The sequence below is a fragment of the Chionomys nivalis genome, chromosome 13 (assembly GCF_950005125.1).
Source record: "Chionomys nivalis chromosome 13, mChiNiv1.1, whole genome shotgun sequence".
Classification (NCBI taxonomy): domain Eukaryota; kingdom Metazoa; phylum Chordata; class Mammalia; order Rodentia; family Cricetidae; genus Chionomys; species Chionomys nivalis.
In genome coordinates this window covers 35,405,020-35,424,084 of record NC_080098.1, presented here as the reverse complement: position 1 = coordinate 35,424,084, position 19,065 = coordinate 35,405,020, and the positions used below count along the sequence as shown (strand labels likewise).

The following is a 19,065-nucleotide window of genomic DNA, read 5'->3' as shown; positions in this document are numbered from 1 at the left end:
ATAGTAATTTATTTCTTTCCCTTCTCAGGCACCCAACAGGAGGCTCCTTTGTTCGTCCAAACAAAGTTAATTTTGGAGTAGACTTTCTTACTGCTCTTAAGAAGCGTTATGTATTAGAAGATGGATCTGATGATGACGGAAAATCAAGTTCCTTAAAAGTTGGAAGTAAACAAGTGCAAACTGTTGGTTTTGACAGTATCACAAAGAAGCAGAGGTAAGAGCTGATGTGGCAGCCTGACTTTCAGTCAACAGATTGGGATTAAAGTTCTTGATTGTGTGGTGATGCTTGGAACTTTGCTTCCACATTGGTTCATCTTTTCACAGTGTCTTGAGATGTGGAGAACACAAGCACTGATTATTCAGGGAAATTAAAACCCTCGGTTTAGCGGAGTGTGGTGGTTCATTCTTACTGGTAACCATAGCATTTGGAAGATGGAGGTGGGAGGATCAGGAGTTCAGTGATCATCCTTGGGTAGACAGTCAGTTTAAAGCCAGCCTGGGCTACATGAAATCCTGTTACATTACAAGTGGAGGTGTGCAGTCTGCCCTGAAGTGAGGACTCAGTGGTTACAAACACCTACTGCTCTTGCAGAGGACCCAGGTTCAGTTGCCAGCACTCATATAGCAAAGCAACTCACAACTATCTATACAGTTCCAGTTCCAGGGGATTTGATGCCCTCTTCTGACCCCCCCACAGGTACCAGGCATGCAGGTGGTACATATACATACATGCAGATAAAACATTCATAGACAAAATCTTTAAAAAAAAAAAAAAAAAATAGAGGAGCTGGCAAGATGGCTCAGTGAGTAAAGGTGTATGCCATGTAAGCCTAGGGACCTGAGTTTGAGCTCCAGAACCCACAGAAGGGTGGAAGTAGAGAACTGACTTTACAAAGTTGTTCTGACCTCTATTTGGGGGTGGTGGGTGGTCTCTGTGACCTCCACGGCCAGCAGAGTGATGATGGTCTTCAAGAGGCAGTTTGGTTCAGCACCATTAAGTAGCCTGTGTTGGTCCAAACTTCGGGAGTCTGATCCTGAGTGGTTAATTTTAGGCGTGGGAAAGCTGGCTTTGCCCCTCACCTGAGGGGGGCAGTCCCAGTGACCCAGATGACCAGCTCAGCTACCTCTCAGACCCACATTCTGTGCCCTGGGTTGTCCCACCGTAATTTCTACCCCATCTGTGACCTGCTGGAGTGCATAAAGGAACTAACTGGTGCTGTGGAGCAATAACCACAGGCTCTCCATGACTCGGGGCAGCAGCAGGATATCTGAGAGAGGAGGGTCAGTGAGGGTGGTGATGATGGTGTACCGTGGGCCTTGAACCAGACCAATGACTCGTTGCAATGAACGCTTTTCAGGTGGGGCTGATTGGACAGAAGGGGATACTGTATGACACATTACAGCTCCCCATGCCACTAGGATGAATGAAGAAGTTTTGGAAAGACGGGAGTGAGGTGGTTTTTTTAAATTAATCTGGCGGGGGTGTGTGCTCCTGGGAGGGATGTCCAGGGGTGAGGGGTGGATACGGAGGGACTGGGGGACTGGGAATTTAGTGGGACTGGAATGTATGATATGAAATTCCCAAAGAATCAATAAGAGAAATGTTTTAAAAATAGGGGTCTGGGGGTGGGTAGAGAGACAGGAACAATAAAAATGAGAAACAATTATGAGCCCATGTATCCTGGCTCTTCTGGAGATGGCTTTAGGTTGATGCTTCTATAGAGACCTGGTTCCTCAACATCCCAGCATGGCACACTTTGAACTGTAGAGGGAAATAGCATCATCTTTTTTTTTTTTTTTTTTGGATTTTCGAGACAGGGTTTCTCTGTAGCTTTGGTGCCTGTCCCGGAACTAGCTCTTGTAGACCAGGCTGGCCTCGAACTCACAGAGATCCGCCTGCCTGTGCCTCCCGAGTGCTGCGATTAAAGGCGTGCGGCGCCACCACCCGGCTGCATCATCTTGATTAAATTTTCTTAAAATTATTTTTATTATTGAGAAATGGATCTCATGGCTAGCCTTGAAATCGTTTTTTGTTGTGGTTGGTTTGATTTGGTTTTTTCAAAACAGAATTTCTCTGTATAGCATTTACTGTCCTGGAACCTACTCTGAGACCAGGCTGGCCTTGAACTTAGAGATCCACATGTTCAGCCTTCAAAGTGCTGGGATTAAAGTTGTGAGTCACCACCTCCCAGCTTTTTTAAATTTCAAGTTTTTATCTGTATGTGTATATGTGTATGATATGTGTATGAGAGCAGGCATGCACATGTCACAGTATGAGAGTATGGCCAGGACAACTTTTTGGAGTTTGGTGATTCTCTTTTTCTACCTCTTGTAGGAAGACTAGGGTTACAGATGTGAGCCATCACCTATTGCTTTTTGTAGGCATTGGCATCAGGGATTGAATTCAGATCCAAGTACTTTTATCCACTGAGTCATCTATCTAGATGGTCTGACTTTGAGCTCTTGACTTCCTGCCTCCACGTACCAAGTACTGGGATTAAAGTACCACCACACACTGGCCCAGAAACAGCGATTTCTTTCAGCGTACAAACTACTGGTCTGCAGTTATTGACAGCTGTGTGAATGATATTAACAGTTCCTTTCAGTGAGTTCATGTTTCTGAGAAACTGAAATGAACAGTTGCTGTGTTAAAGACCAAGGAATTTCTAGGCATGGTGGCACATGTTTATAATCCCAGCACTTGGAAGGTGGGGACAGAGGATCAGGCATTCAAGGACAATTTAGGCCACATGAAACCCTATCTAGAATAAATACAAAGCAAGTACTTCCTGAAGATTAGTTATGGTAGACAGAATATGGGCATAATGGTGTTCAGAAGGAGTGATTTCAGAGTCTGGGAAGTCATGCACTCAGGGGTACTAGATTGGTAGCACCTAAGTCATCATGAAGTTGTTTGGTCCTAACCACACACAAAATTGGAACTGGGAAATACTTGTTTTGATGTAGGCACCATGAAACATTACTGAAACTCTCAGGGCCTGCTGAACAAATGGGAGAGCCTTCTGCCCTAGAACCTATTTCTGATGATTATAAATCACCTTTGCCATGCATTTAGCTCTTGTGTTTACCCCTCAACATTGTCAGTTTTTGGTTATTTTTTTTTTTTTTTTTGGTTTTTCAAGACAGGGTTTCTCTGTGGTTTTGGAGCCTGTCCTGGAACTAGCTCTTGTAGACCAGGCTGGTCTCGAACTCACAGAGATCCACCTGCCTCTGCCTCCCAAGTGCTGGGATTAAAGGCGTGCGCCACCACCGCCCGGCTTGATTAATTTTTACAAACATTAATGTAAATGAACCATTTGATGCTAAGCAGTATTTTGAGATCTTCAGAAATACTAACTCACTAAGTCATTTGTTGTGTTTTAAAAATTCTAGTAAACTGGCTTAGCACCGTGAACTCTAAACATCATGTAAACCAGTCCCTGGAGCATTCCCATCATTCCAAACTAAACTCCATCCCCTATAAACACTAATTCCCTATCTCCCCCTCTTCCCAGCCATTGTTCTTTCTACCTGTCACTTTGTCTGTTCTGGGATCACCAGGTGGAATCCTTGTGCAGTATTTGTCCCACTGTCTGATCTTTTTGATTAGAGTAATCTTTTCAAGGTCTCTCCATTTATGGATGTCATAATGTCATAATTTCTTCCCTCTTAAGGCCAAACACTGCTTCTCAAATGTGACATCACATTTGGTTCATCTGTTCTGGACACTTGGGCTGTTTCTGCCTTTTGGGTAATGTGTGAATAAAGCTGCTACAATTAAAGCACATGCAACAGCATTTTACCAGTGTGACATCTGAGGCACCTGCCTAGTGCCAAGGAAGGTGGTGGGGCTGGGCCTTGAAGCCTGGTAGCCCAGCTCTGGATTCTGAGTTCCGGGACATTGGCTTTTCTGATAGACACAAGTCCTGCATATGTAGAATCACTGAGAAGCGCTCAGGCACAATGCCTCAGACACGTTCCTGGAGAGGCTCTGTCTCACTGGGCTGGAGGCTCTCAATAGTGTCACTTCAGCATTTTGGGGAACTGCCAACTGTCAGCAGAATTAATAACTTCATTTGGGTCTAGTAAAACACTAACAAATAGGAAGACAAGTGTTCCAGACCAGTGGAGCTGAATCCCACTGCTTCACAATATCCTTCAGAGGGAAGAAGTCACAGGAGAATCTGTATACAATAAAACAGTAATTGGTGACACGGAGTTTTACAGTCAAGAGTAAGTCCATAGCAACTGTGGCTGGAGAGGTTGCTGAGGAATCAGGGAGAGCAGGAAGTTTTGGAGAGGAGCAATGACTACAGCTGCCTCTAATGGCTATGATGCTTCATTTCATTCTCCTTTTTTGTAACACTCTGCTTCTTAATTTATGTGATGGGGACTAGCACCTGTATAGTTTTGGTATTTTGATAAGATTTTAAAGGGCCGATGGACATGATAGACATGGACTTACATATACATATGAACTGTTTTTCCTGCAGTCAGCTGAGAGCACTGAAAGACATTTCCCTGTGGAAGTGTGCTGTGAGCTGTGCTGGTGAACAAGGAAGAATTGCTGAAGCCTGTCCCAGTATCCTTTTCATTCCTGAAACCTGATTTTGGATCTGGTGCCTGTGCCCGACACCATTGGTTGCATGCCCTTGTTGGGACATGCAACTCAGTTAAGTACATTCCCAGAACCTTTTGCCTGCAAGTACAGCCAATGAGTGTGAAAATTTTTGTTATACTTTAATATAGTTTTCTGGTGCTGGGGAGGAGGAATTTTTTTTAAATTTTTTTTAATTTTTTTTTTTTTTTTGAGATAGGGTCTAACGCTGTAGTTCATGCTAGCCTTGAACTCACCATGTATCTGAGAGTAGCTTTGAACTCAAAAGTTCTACCTCAGCTTCCCCCAAGTGCTGGTATTACAGTATGAGTCACCATGCTTAGCTCTGAGAGTTGAAATTCATAGGTGGCCCCTAGCAAGGGGACAGACTTGGTTAGCATTTCCTCTGCTGTGTTGGTCTCTGGTCATTTTTCAGTGTATGTGGGGTGCCGAGGGTCTCATCAGTTGTCTTTCAAGTGTGAAGAAAGCCGTCCAGTAAGGCTGAGAGAGCTGACGCATCTGGGCACATGCGACAAGTTGGCAGGTTTGGGTTTACCGCCTGCCTCCTGCCTTTCTTCCCTACCCTGTGCTCCTGTGGAGTCTCTCACCTGCTTCCTCCTCAGATTGATTCATTTTCAGCCAGAGCCCTGGAGTGATAGAACAGGCTCTCCATGTCTGTGGGGTTTTTTGGTGTTTTTTAGACAGTGTCTTATAATGTAGCTCAGGCTGGCCTTGAAATTGCTTCAGCCCCTCTGTCTCAGCCTTCCTTCCTAGTACTGAGATCACTCACCTGTCTTGTCTCTATGCTTGGCTTATGTTTAATGTTCCTGCTTGTATTGTGGGGTATATCAGATGGGACTTTGGGTGGAGACTGACAGGTTGTCTCGTGCTGCTCTGGACAGGTGACAGTTGTCTTGGATTTTCTTCTGTGGAAAAGGTGAATCCACAGTTGGGTGTGGCAATGCATGCCTGTTATCCTAGTACAGGCAGGAGATCTTGAATTTAAGGTAATTCTCTGCTTCATAGTGAGTTAAGGCCAACCTGAGCTATGTGAGAGCCTGTCTCAAAAAAAAAAAAAAAAAATCAGCTGCAGCTGTTATTTTTAATGGGTTTCTTCTTCCCTGGATGAATGCTTTCTGTGTCTTATGGAAGGTTCCTCTTTCAGCAAAGAGCGTGTCTTCTCGGAGACTGTATTGGGGCATAGTTAGAAGCCAACATTCTTCCTTCCCACACTGCTCTTGTCTTTCCCTGCGATTCTCCCAGTGGCTCATTTAGCACTGTTTCCTGTCTAATTTCTATCTCTAACAATATGTCCCACAGCGAGACCTCTCCAGCCTACTTGTACCATAATTTCTGCACCCAGTAAACAGCAGTACCATGTGCCCGGCCAGCTCTGCCTCTGTTTCCCTCACTTCCTTCTATCTGGCTTTCCTTTCAGCTTGGGGTACTCCTGCTCTCATGCTGAGGTGGGATCCAAGCCTGCTGTGGGGCTGTGCTGACCAATGTTATGTCAACTTGATGCAAGCTAGAGTAATCTGAGAGGATGGAGCCTCAGCTGGGAAAAGGCCTCCATAAGACTGATCTGTAGGAAGGCCTATAGGGTATTTTCTTAGTGATTGATGGCCAAGGGCCCAGCCCCTTGTGGGTGGTGTCCACCCCTGGGCTGGTAGTCCTGGGTTCTGTAAGAAAGCAGGCTAAGCAAGCCATGAGCAAGCCAGTAAGCAGCATTCCTCCATGGCCTCTGCATCAGCTCCTGCTTCCAGTTCCTACCCAGTTCCTGCTTTGGCATCCCTCAGTAGACTGTGGTTCAGGATATGTAAAACAAATAAACCCTTTCCTCCCCAAGTTGCTTTTGGTCATGGTTTTTTATCACAGCAGTAGTAACCCTGACAGGGGACTACTTGTCTCTTTTTTTTTTTTGGTTTTTCGAGACAGGGTTTCTCTGTAGCTTTGGAGCCTGTCCTGGAACTAGCTCTTGTAGACCAGGCTGGCCTCGAACTCCCAGAGATCCACCTGCCTCTGCCTCCCGAGTGCTGGGATTAAAGGCGTGCGCCACCACCGCCCGGCAAAGATTTATTTATTTATTATATATACTGTATTCTGCACCAGATCTCATTACAGATGGTTGTGAGCCACCATGTGGTTGCTGGGAATTGAACTCAGGACCTTCGGAAGAACAGGCAGTGCTCCTAACTTCTGAGCCGTCTCTTTTGTCTCCCTACCGTCCTCTGCTCCAGTCTCTCTAGGAGTGCCCATTTCTAGCAGACTAGCAGGCACCTGGAGGTGCTTTATGACGTGGCCTGGTCTCTAAGGAAGGCCTAGTGGTTCTCAACTTAGGGGTTGTGGCAAACCTGTCTTCAAAAATATTTAATTATGACTTATAACAGTAGCAAAAATTATAGTTATGAAGTAGCAACGAAAATAATTTTATGGTTGGGGGTCACTACAACATGAGGAACTGTGTTGAAGTCACAGTGTTAGGATAGTTGAGAACCATCTCAACTAGATGCCTCATTTTGAGAATACCTGTCCATCTTTCCAGGTGGCTGGAGGAGGCTGTTCCCACTCTGACCTAAGCACCTCGCTGTAATCACAGCTGTGTCCAGGATGCCACAGGATTCTTCCAGGTTCTGTTTCCCGGATCCCCTCAGTTTTCTGCTCAGTGTGCTTACTGACTTTGTTTTCAGTTCTGTCTGGATGGCCACGCGCCTTCCTACTGTCCCGCCTGCCACTCTGACACGAGCAGTCTCACGCTTGCAGGGGGTGTTAGCTTAAGGACTGTCTCCCTGCTAAACTTGTCCTCTTGGCCCTTGATAACTATTTGTAGGGTAACCATAGCAACCCATAGACGCATCTTCTATTAGCTGGTCTGTGACTATGTTACACTGTGACCCCCTTGAGAGCATGGCTGTTGATCCTTAAGCCATCATGCATGTGATGGTCCCAGAACCTTGTTCTAAGTTTGTGGTCATGAATCACAGATAAGAAGCCACATTGCAGACTTGAGTTCTCAGCCTCTTGCTTGCCTGTGTTGCTGCTACCCTTGGATTCTCCTCTAGGATGGTGCTCTGGAGAGAAGGGTGGGTGTGTGCACAGGCATACATGCTTGTGGCTTTAAGGCAGCGCTGAAGGAAAGGCCTGCTGGTCACCTGATGGTTGTGCTCAGTATTTCAGTTGTTATCTGTCACTAGGTTTTTTGTTTGTTTGTTTTTTGGTCCTGCAGAAGTTTTTTTTTTTTTTTAAATATTTATTTATTTATTATGTATACAACATTCCTTCCATGTATGCTTGCAGGCCAGAAGAGGGCACCAGATCTCATTACAGATGGCTGTGAGCCACCATGTGGTTGCTGGGAATTGAACTCAGGACCTCAGGAAGAGCAATCAGTGCTCTTAACCTCTGAGCCATCTCTCCAGCCCCAGAAGTTTTGATTATGACACTTGGTTCTGCTTTGGTTATAGATGCTTGTCTCACGTTTTGACACATGAAAATGAGTATTTTAGGTTTTGGATGAACCAGGGTAATAATATTTCTTTGTTTTAGTTTGCAGTGCTAGGAATGGTACTCAGGGCTTTGGGCATATAGAGAAGCACTCCACCACTGAGCTAAATCCAGGCTAACATAATTTAAAACATAAAAACATATGCATTCATGAAAAAAGTTTCCGACTAGACAGTGAGAAGTTTAAAATCCCCACTTCAGGCAGGCAGTGGTGGCAAGAGAGGCGGGGGTCTCTGAGTTCCAGGCCAGCCTGTTCTACAGAGTGAGTTCCAGGACTGCCAAGGCTGCACAGAGAAACTGTGTCTCAAAAACAAAACAAAATCCACATTTCAAAATTAGAATGCTACTAATTCTATGTCTTTGAGGAGTCTTTTGATATTACTTTTTCTTAAAATGTGCCTTAGATATTCGAGTTGTTAATTTGTCCAAAAACTTGTTGTCATCTTGGGATGAAGTGATTCTTATTGCAGAGCAGCTCACCAACCTGGAGGATCTCGATCTCAGGTATGGGCTCTACACTGCCTTCTCTGACAGCTGGCAGATACTTTACGGGAAGCTTTGCCTAAATGGACTTTGCTGAAGGTTCACTTCAGGGCAGTCTTCAGATGGTCCCTTGAGGTGCATGAATAAAGAGTATATCAGGTGGGAGGGAGTAGATCTTCATAACTTAAAAGTCTGACCGTGAAAGAGGGACTATGGTATATGTGATCCCAGCAGAGGAGGAGAGGGGTTAGTGCTGAACATGATTTTTTTTAAATTTAGAATCAGTGTTTAATGTAGTTTTAATAAAGTTTTTTTCTTATTTTGTTTACTAATGTTACATTTCTGATACCTTCCCAAATAGTTGATTAGTTTAATCTCACTTTCCAAGGGCTCAACTAGGCTGGTCCATTCCTCCTTCCTTCCCTTTCTTCTGATGGTGCTGGGAACCAAGCCTAGGTTTTTGTGTTTCTTAAGCCCTCTACCACTGAACACACCCCCAACCCTTCTCTTGCATTCCTAAGTGCTTTTTATATGCAGGTTAAGCTTTACTAGGCTAAAGCAGGTGCAAATGGAACAAACAGTCAAGCTTGAAGGCACCTCAAATAGAGCAAATGGGTTTAACACTTATGTCTCCTCTTCTGAAGTATGGGAGCCCAAGCCAACCTCAAATGTATGGGGAAACCTGAAGCTTCTTTCAGATCTTCAGGTTAAACCCCAGACTGTTGATATCAGAGTATTGGGTCTGCCGTGTAGGAGAAAGTACTTCATGTCTTCTTTTTCTTCTCAGTGAAAATAAACTACAGTTTCCCTCTGACTCACCAACTCCAGCTGGAACGTTTTCTAATCTGAAGATTTTAGTCCTAAATAAAATGGGAGTAACGTGGGCTGAGGTAATCATATTTGCTTTATTACACACTAATAAGTAAATATAATGTTTTGCTTTAAAAGGGAATTGAAGACTAACTGGTTTCATTTCAGTTACCCTATTATCCAAACAGTAGAATGCTCTACACTTCATTACAGAGAAAAGTAATCCTTTGGTGAAATAGGATTTTCGATCTGGTAATCCACGTTTCTTTCTCAGCCTGTCCCTGTCTCTTAGTTCATTTGTTTGCTCTGGAGTCTTGAACATGGATGCTCACAGTGGCATGCACCAAATATGTGGAGTTTTAAAAGCTATAATGCTGGCTCCCCCAGTTTCCCTACAGATGTTCTTAGGGCAGATCATGAAGTGGAGAGTCTCACCTCCCTGTATGCAGTCTTGTCCTGACAACCATTGTCCTAGTATGGTTGGTTCAGGAGTAGCCACAAGGTGTCCTTGGCAGATTGCATTTGGTACATCTGTTTCTGTCTTTTTCTTGGCCTCAGATTTTGGACAATCTACCTTTTCTGTTGCATACCAAGCCTAGGGCAGGAAAAGCACTTAGCAATTATATGGGGGTGGCGTACAATGGAAAAGACCTAAGAACTGATGGGGAGAGTTTTATGTGCTTACATAGCCTTCACATGCCCAAATGGTATCAGAACCAAGAAGGTGAGTACCACATCCTGTCCTAGGCTTAGGCCACTAGACAGGTGGGTGTCCATCAGCATTCCCAGCTCCTTTGAACACTTCCTGAGCTGGGTGCTGACTCAGCTGCCAGGTTAATAGTATCAGAAGTGTGTCTACCAGTAGTCTTTCAACATGGCCCTTCATCCTCCCGCACCACTACTTGGTGCCTGAGTACAGCTTGAATGACCTGTCCATAAGGCAGGAGTTCCCGTGGTGATGTGACTGAGCATGGCCAGAAGAGGCTGCCAGACACTGAGTTCAGTTTCCTTTCTAGGTGCTGCGCTGTGCCCCTTCATGGCCAGTCCTCGAGGAACTCTACCTCAAGTCTAACAGTATTTCCATTTCAGAAAGGTAATGGGCTTTGCTTCAGTGATTCTACTGCTATTCGGTTATTCTGAATAAAGTCTCAGGTTGGGAATTACCTTTTATGAAGGTTTGCAAGCATGAATTATAGTAGTACTTACTCCTTATTCATTGTATTACAGATTAGATTGTCAAATGAAATGTTACTCAAACCAAAGGAAACTCATCAAAGACATCTGAATTTAATATTTGATTAAATATTTTTTATTAGCTTTGTATAAATAGTTTGGATTCCCATAGACAACCAAACTTAAGTATTAGAATTTACTAGTTTTCTTTACATGTATTGGATTCTCTGATTCTCGTTGGAGTACAGGCGCTTTTTTTTCCCCTTATTTTTTTGGGGATGGGGACAGGGCCATCCTGCACAACTTAGCAAGACCCTATCTCATAAAAACCAAGGACTGAGGGATGTAGCTTAGCTTAATGGTAGAGCATTTGCCTACTATGTTAATTTTTATTTAAAAATTTAAGATACACACTGTTTATGTGTTGTATGAGTGTTTGCCTGAATGTATATCTATGTACCACATATACACAGTGCTCAAGGAGGCCAGAAGAGGATAGCTGGTCCTCTAGGACTCTGAAGTAAAAGGGTATAAGTTGCCATGTGGGTGCTGGGGATTAAATCTCAATTTTCTGGAAGAGCAGCCAATGCTCTAAACCATTGAACCATCCCTTTAGCTGCTGAGTTCATTCTTTAGTATTGCAAAAATTTTAAAGTAAGTAAATGATGATTTTTTTTCTTAATTTATAATTGTGTGTGTATACATGTATATGTATGTGATGTTTTTATGTGTGAATTCAAGGGTGTGTGGGTGAAGGACAACCTTTGGGGTTCTGTCTTTCCACTGTGGGCTCAAAGAATTGAATTCAAGTTGCCAGACTTGTGAAGCAAGCATTGTTATTCCCTGAGCCATCTTGTTAGTCCTGTTTGTTTTGAGGCAAGGTCTCATATAGCCCAAGTTGGCCTCAAACTAGTTATGTGCCAAGTATGACCTTCAGCCTTGCCTTCACCACCCGCATGTTGGGAAAGCAGGTGTGGACAGCTGTGTCTAGCAAATGAAGGATCTTTAATTGGTAATATCCGCTATTGTACTCTAGTGTGGCAATGCCTTTACCAACTGAGCCATCTGTCTGGTCCATCATCTCCCTTTTTAGACAATATCATTAAATAACTATGGGAAAGAAAGTTAAGGATGGGAAATTTTTGCATTGGTTCAGACTGTAAAGACTGTTGTATAAAATGGTTTCATTTATGGAGGCAAGTGGAGGCATCTTTCTTTATCAAAGGCAGGATAAGGACCCAGATTTTGCCAGCATTTCAACACAGCATCCCATTTGGGGGGGGGGGGGGTAGGGGGCAAATCCATCTGCCTTCCTCCCTAACCCTTGGTACATTTATTTTAGGCCTCTAACTTTGAAAACAAAAGAGATTAGTCCATATTGAGAAAATTGTACTTTCCATACAGGCCAGTGAACGTCCTGCAGAAGATGAGGTTACTAGACCTTTCCTCTAACCCAGCCATTGATGAAAGCCAGCTGTGCCTCATAGCATATCTTCCCAGGTAATCCCTTAAAATTTGTCTATGTGTTGCTTTTATTGGTTAATGAATAAAGCTGTTTTGGCCAGTGGCTTAGCACAATAGGGCAAGGCGGGAATTCCAAGCAGACAGAGGAGAGGTGGGTGGAGTCAGGGAGAAGCCATGTAGCCACCGTAGGAGACAGATGCCAGATGGAACCTTACTGGTAGGATACAACCACGTGGTGATACACAGATTAATAGAAATGGGTTAATTTAAGATATAAAAGCTAGCTAGCAATATGTTTAAGTTGCCGGGCAATGGTGGCGCACGCCTTTAATCCCAGCACTCGGGAGGCAGAGGCAGGCGGATCTCTGTGAGTTCGAGAGCAGCCTGGTCTACAAGAGCTAGTTCCAGGACAGGCTCCAAAGCCACAGAGAAACCCTGTCTCGAAAAGCCAAAAAAAAAAAAAAAGTTTAAGTTATTGGCCAAATAGTATTGCAAATAATATAGTTTCTGTGTGATTATTTCCAGTCTGGGCGCTGGGAATGAATGAGCAGCCTCCACCTACATTTGCCTGTTAAAGTTCATATCATTTTCTTTTTTGTTGTTTAGTTTTTCAAGGGTTTCTCTGTGTAACAGCTCTGGTTGTCCTGAAATTCACTTTGTAGCCCAAGCTGGCCTTGAACTCGCAGAGGTTCACCTGTCTCTGCCTCCTGAGTGCTGGAATTAAAGGAGTGTGCCGCCACCACCAGTCGATCCATATCATTTTAGTGAATGAACTGTCATATGTTAAACGCACCTTTTAGCTGCAGACTTGGTCCTGGTGGTAACACCTACATCTCCATTTGTTAATCTTGGGGAAGTGAGATCCCCATCTACCTCTTTTGAGACTCACTTAGCCCCTGACAGAACAGGAGGCACTCCATAATCTTAGAGGGGCATGCATGTGGAAGAACAAATCATAGTGTCAGCCTTCCTTCTGGACCTTGTGTTTCATAATATGGAAATCTAAGGTGGAGGAAAAGACTTGCTAGTCTAGTAGATACCCCAGAACTCTTCAGTGTCCTGTATAATCAAATGTAATATTTTCATTTCAGATTAGAACACCTACTCATTTCTGACACTGGACTTTCTTCTATACATTTTCCGGATGCTGGAATTGGTAAATAAGATTATTAATGTCCATCCTTCCTATGTTAGCTATTTCTTTCATTCCTACAGTGCAGTTTCATTTTTATTGTTCTAGGGTGCAAAACATCCATGTTCCCGTCCTTGCAGTACCTCGTAGTCAATGACAACAAAATATCAGACGTAAGAACTGCCTCAGTGTGCAGGGCACAATACTGCTTGTCTTCGCTTGCACACGAAGTTTGAAGGTTTCTTCTGTCAAAAAAAGTTAAACTAGGGGTTTGGAGAGATGGCTTTCAGTGGTTAAGGGCACTGGCTGCCCTTGCAGCAACTCAGGTTCAATTCCCAAAAGACAGATGGCTACTCACAACTGTTTGTAACTCCAGTTCCAGGAGATCCAATGCCCTCCTCTGGTCTCCTTGCTCACTGCACACATGGGTGGTATTGGTGTCCAATGCACCTGGTACCCCGATGGAAGGCAGTCTCACCTTTATGTGCTAGGCCAAGCAGTCTGAATTGTGTCCTGACACATGCTGCTTTTCCTTTTTCCTTTTGTTGCTTCAGTGGTCATTTATCAATGAGCTAGATAAATTACAGAGCCTACAGGCTTTGTCCTGCACTAGAAACCCCCTGACTGAAGGAAACAAAGCAAAGGAAATCATCATTGCCAAGATTGGTCAGCTGAAGACCCTAAACAGAAGTGAGGTAAGCACTAGGACCCTAACTACACCCTTTGGTTTTGTTCTGGAGAGGAGTTCTCATTGTTGCTCCTACTGGCCTCAACTTGTGGACTCAGCATCCTTTCTGCTTCGGCCATTAGAGTAGCTAGGACTACAGGTGTGCCATGGCACTAGGTTTTAATTTTTTTAAGACTAGAAAATAAGTAATAAAAACTGTAACAGTAAATTACATTTGGATATTACAAAGTGATCAGATGCGTTTTGTTTATTGGAATTCTCTGCCAAGTCCTTGGAGGGAAAAGTTATATTTAGGTCAGTGCCAAATCATTGTTACTTTGCTGCCTGAACAAAGTGGTCATTTAAGATAAGGTGGGGTAGTGTTAGGCACTTTATCCCGTGTCCTTGGAAAGAAACAGAAAGAACACAGGCTCAGAGCACGTCTCTTCTCTCCTTGTTGCTCCCAACAGTGAGGCTTTGAGGCTTAGACACACTCTGAAGTTTCAGCTGTTATAGCACATACAAGAGGTGAACCCAGGCACCTGCAAATATTATCAGGGTCGAATACCAGAGAGATGGCTCAGTGGTTAAGAACATTTGTTGCTCTTGCAGAGGACCCACACAGTGATCCACAGCATCTGTAACTCTAGTTCCCAGGGATGGGGTGCTCTCTTCTGGCCTCCTCAGACACTATAGGCATGTTGGTGCAATACATAAGTGCAACAAAAATCCAAAGTTAATCTTTTTTAAAAAAAATTAAAAAGGTAGAATTTAAAGAACCAAATTACATTTACTTGTTTGGAGGAAAAGGGCCATGCATACTAGGGCACATATGAAGATCAGAAGACAACTTGGCAGAGGTTTGTTTTCGCCTTCCACCATATGTATCTCAGGGACTGAATGAGGGTCATTAGGCTTTAAGGCAAGTGTATCAACTGCTAAGGCATCTTGCCGTTCTGTAGAAGAATGTGCAAGTTCTTGGGGATGTAAATAAGTTTTCAGGGTTATATAATACCTAGTCTTTCTTAAATAAAAATTTACTTTGAATTTTAGTTTTGAGACAAGAGTCTCTGGCCCACGCTGACTTTGAACTCCATGCAGTTCTGCATTAGCTCTCTTTAAGTGACAGGTACCACCATCCCCAGTTTGGAATTTGTGAGTTGTGTTAGAAAAGTGCAGGGATGTGTGGGGACTTACTTCAGTGTAGATGGCAACAGTTCTATTGTCTGTGCATGAGCACCAGAGGGAAGACTGGGTAAAAGCATGAGCAGCTCACTGGAAGATGACACATTTCTATTTCACATCAACACAGATTCTTCCAGAGGAAAGGCGTGGAGCTGAGCTTGACTACCAAAAAGCCTTTGGAAATGAATGGAAAAGGGCTGGCGGACATACAGATCCAGACAAAAACAAGCCAAATGCAGAGTTTCTTTTGGCCCACCCTAGATACCAGCTTCTCTGCAGCAGTACGTCCAGGTAGCCCGTGGGGACTCCAGCTGGAACAGGGCCCTGATATGGTAGTTCAGGAAGGCTCAGTGTTGTTTCCTTTTTGAAGGAACTGTGGGCACTTTCCTGGCACCATGTCACGAGTTGAAAACAGGCAGTACATTGGCAGTGTCAACATGGGTTCCTGCAGTTTTGGAAAGGTTGGCAGTACTCCAGGTCATCTCAAGTGCTGGTGTTTTTAATGCTCCCAGCACGGCAAGTTCACACATAAACTTTTGTTCTTCCCATATCCCACCCTTAGGTCTTGTCCTGTGTTGCTTGGCACTTAGTGTTCACAATGGTTTCTACGCTAGCTGGGCCTCAGGCTTTGAAGCAAAGGATTGGGCATTACGTCCCAATGTACTTTTCACTTTGTTTTAATCTCATCATTTCACCATTCCATGGTTCAGTTTTAGGCCATTTTTCTTTTCATATATTTCCAATGCAAGCAGCTCACTGCATAAATGCTTCAGCTGGAACATTATCTCAGGAAGACAAGCTGCCTATAGGAATTGCTTTCAAATTACTCTATTAGCTGGCCCAATTTCCTTTCTGCTCTAGGTAAATTCTGAGTCACTTGAGGGTAGGGAAGGGAAGGTTCGAAGCAGCCCGCAGGTGCATACAGTTCAGATTCTTACTGCCTAGTGTGTGCAGAGAAACCCAAACCACTTGACCAAGGGCAGCAGGAAAGGATAGTTCAGCCTTTCTGCAGTTCCACTTATTTTTAGTCCACCCTCAGCCCAAACAAAACAAAGAATTCCTGAAACCAAACATTGATTGTTTTAATTGCATACCATTCTAAGCGGTGTGGTATACATAGCTGCCTCTGCCTAGCATTCCATGCCATATGTGTTGCCTGCCCTGAGTCATTCAGTGGCTCAGCATATAGACCACTAAGGTGTCAGTGCTTGTGACAAGTGTTCTGACTTAAAAATATGCCCAACACAGATGAATCCCATGACATGATCCTTAAAATACAAAGAGAAGCTGAGAAATGGACTTACTGAAGCTTGAAAGTACAGAAAGATGTTCTGAAAGCACAGGTTCAGATAACTTCCGTCACAGCTCACTGGTGTAGTTGTTAGCATCCTACAGTGTCTAATTTATGATCGTAGGTATGTGTTACTTAAAGACATTGAAATAAGAAATATCTAAGGCTACTCAGGTTCAGGTATCCACTGAGGTCCTAGGATATGTCCCCACAGATAAGGGAAACCACTGCCTGTGTTGCAGGTGCAGGAACTGGTCTGCAGCAGGACACGAAACTCTGGACTGGCTAAAACCTGATGGGGTTCTGTGACTTCTTTCCAGATCATACCTCATTTTTCTCAGGACCCTGGATGAAAGGGTGTTTTCAAAACTGAAACCAAGTTAAAAGTTCAAAGGTTTTGAAAGCATGGGAAGCTTAGACTATTATTAGAACAAGCATGGAACATACAACCAGAGATGATCTTCTTTGGGAATGGCTATTGTGGTGTGTGCGTGCGTGCGTGCGTGCGTGCGTGCGTGCGTTTCTCTATAGGTTTGGAGCCTGTCCTGGAACTAGCTCTTGTAGACCAGGTTGGCCTCAAACTTGTAGAGATCTGCCTGCCTCTGCCTCCCGGGTGCTGGGATTAAAGGTGTGCGCCACCAGCGCCCGGCAGGAATGGCTCTTATTTAGCTCCCCTAACCACTCAACAAGCAGCTCTGCAGGAGGCTAATCCCAAACTAATTGATCAGTGATGCTGGGTAGATCCTGGGAGAGGCTCTGTTCACACTAACATAGTTTCCTTACTGTAGCCTTTAGCAATTGTTCATCCCTTTCTATTTCTTCTTAAACAAACAGAATATGGTGCACCTGAAGACGAGGAACTCAGAACACAGCAGCCATTCATGCTCAAAAATCAGTTGCTAAGTAAGAATCCTTTCACATACCTGCTTTGTTCTGGGGTCTTGGGTGTCAGCACATGGTGATGGCTTGCTTGATAGGGATGAAGTGTGCTTCTCCTAGGTCAGTGGCTCTCAACTTTCCTAATGCTGCAACCCTTTAATACAGTTTTTCATATTGTGGTGATCCCCCAACCATAAAATTATTTTCACTGCTAATTCATAATTGTCATTTTGCTACTGTTATGAATCATAATGTTAATACCTGTTTGTTTTCTAATGGTTGTAGGCAACCCTAATGAAAGGGTTCAAGACAACACACACACCCCAATTGAGAACCACTGTCTTAGGGAGTACTGATCCCAAACTCACCCAGTTTGTGTTGGGCATTCTGATGTCCCCCTGTTTCAGACTGTGAAATAGCCTTCTAGGTGTAAGAGAGCAGAGTAGTAAACCACACTGTGATGTCGAATCCTGCACTGTGTCCTACATGCAGAACCCTCAGTGAACTGTCAGGAGGTAGTGTGGAGGGAAAGAAAAGGTGATAGAATGCTGGGTCAGCTGTTTGAGACATGATCCTGGTATATAAACCCAGGCTGCCTTGTACTCAGTATCCTCCTCTATAGCTCCCCAGTTCTGGGGCCATGACAATATCTTTTTGATTTTTTGTTTTGAGACAAAGTCTCATAGCTGGCATGTGTTGTATAGATTGGACTTGAATTTGTGGCAATCCTACCAAAAGCCTTTCAAGGTGGGGTTATAGCCTGGAACTACAGGTGTGTACTACCACGCTCTAGCTTCATGGGAATATTAATTTATAAGGACTGAGCCAAGTTACTGTGCCAAACTGATGCATTATCTGAAAATCTCTTGGGCTGCATGTTTTTACTTATTGGTGCTAGTAATGAAACTGAGGTCTTGTGTATACAAAGTATGCGCTCTACCTCAGAGGTACAAGTCCAGTTCTGTAGTGACATTTCATTTGTATTTTAATAAATAAAGCTTGCCTGTAAAACAGCCCACTGGTCAACCTTACAGACGAGGCAGTGGTAACACACCTTTAATCCCAGTTGCCACACTAGTTGCTATAGAAGCCAGGCGGTTAATGCCTTTAATCCCAGCCTTAGAAAGGATTATAAAATGGGAGGAAACAGCTCTCAGTCTCATTCTGAGATTCCTGGAGGCAGGATTGACATTTTGAACTGAGTTAGAGGTAAGATCCAGTGGCTGGCTGTTTTGCTTTTCTGATCTTCAGGTTGAACCCCAGTTTCTCTCTGAGTTTTTATTAATTTTGCATCACAGTTCTACATGCATGCATACTGTAAATCCCTGCTATGGTGGTTATTAACTTTTTACCTTTTTGCTTAAAGCATTGAAGATAAAGTGCTCAAGCAAACTTGAACAGAAAGTATTAGAAAAGCAGTTGCCAGGTAAGAGCATGCCCTTCTCTGCTGTTCAAGTACCACTGGCTTAGGGTGAAGCTAGGGGGAATGTTAACTTTTAGTTTATGTAGACCTTCATTAGTGCTTAATCTAAAACTTTCAGTTTATCTGGAAATAGTTTTATTAAAATTTGTGGGGTTTTTGTTGGCCTTGAACTCAGATACCTGCCTCCCAAGTAAAAGGCATTTGTCACCACACCTGTGCCATGTGATAGTGTCCAGCCACAGGTGTGAGGACTTGAATGCTTAGCCCCTCAAAGGAATACTTCCCATGCCCATGTATTTAAGTTCCCAGATTGATTCTTTCCACTTTGCTTGTCTAGAGATGACTTCCTGATCAGGAGAGAAGTTAGTGCTTTTAAACAACTTGGGGATAAAATTCTTTTTTTCAGAATCCTTTAACAAAATTGTACTACTGGAACTGACTTAATATTAGAATCATAAAT

General features: G+C 43.7%; 1 protein-coding gene across 4 annotated transcripts in view; it reads left to right on the top strand.

Moving 5' to 3' along the window:
* Positions 1-19,065, top strand: part of Tbce (tubulin folding cofactor E) — a 40,352-nt gene that overhangs the window by 19,497 nt on the left and 1,790 nt on the right. For 2 of the 4 annotated variants that reach the window (XM_057787008.1, XM_057787010.1), the window contains exons 4-15: positions 29-214; positions 4,494-4,582; positions 8,503-8,602; positions 9,369-9,471; positions 10,408-10,484; positions 11,969-12,064; positions 13,120-13,184; positions 13,269-13,333; positions 13,715-13,855; positions 15,140-15,293; positions 17,138-17,206; positions 18,549-18,608. In XM_057787008.1, the coding sequence (XP_057642991.1) occupies positions 29-214; positions 4,494-4,582; positions 8,503-8,602; positions 9,369-9,471; positions 10,408-10,484; positions 11,969-12,064; positions 13,120-13,184; positions 13,269-13,333; positions 13,715-13,855; positions 15,140-15,293; positions 17,138-17,206; positions 18,549-18,608 (1,205 nt within the window). Of the gene's footprint in view, positions 1-28; positions 215-4,493; positions 4,583-8,502; positions 8,603-9,368; positions 9,472-10,407; positions 10,485-11,968; positions 12,065-13,119; positions 13,185-13,268; positions 13,334-13,714; positions 13,856-15,139; positions 15,307-17,137; positions 17,207-18,548; positions 18,609-19,065 lie in introns of those variants that run through there. The other 2 variants (XR_009058177.1, XR_009058178.1) reach the window with 2 other exon arrangements.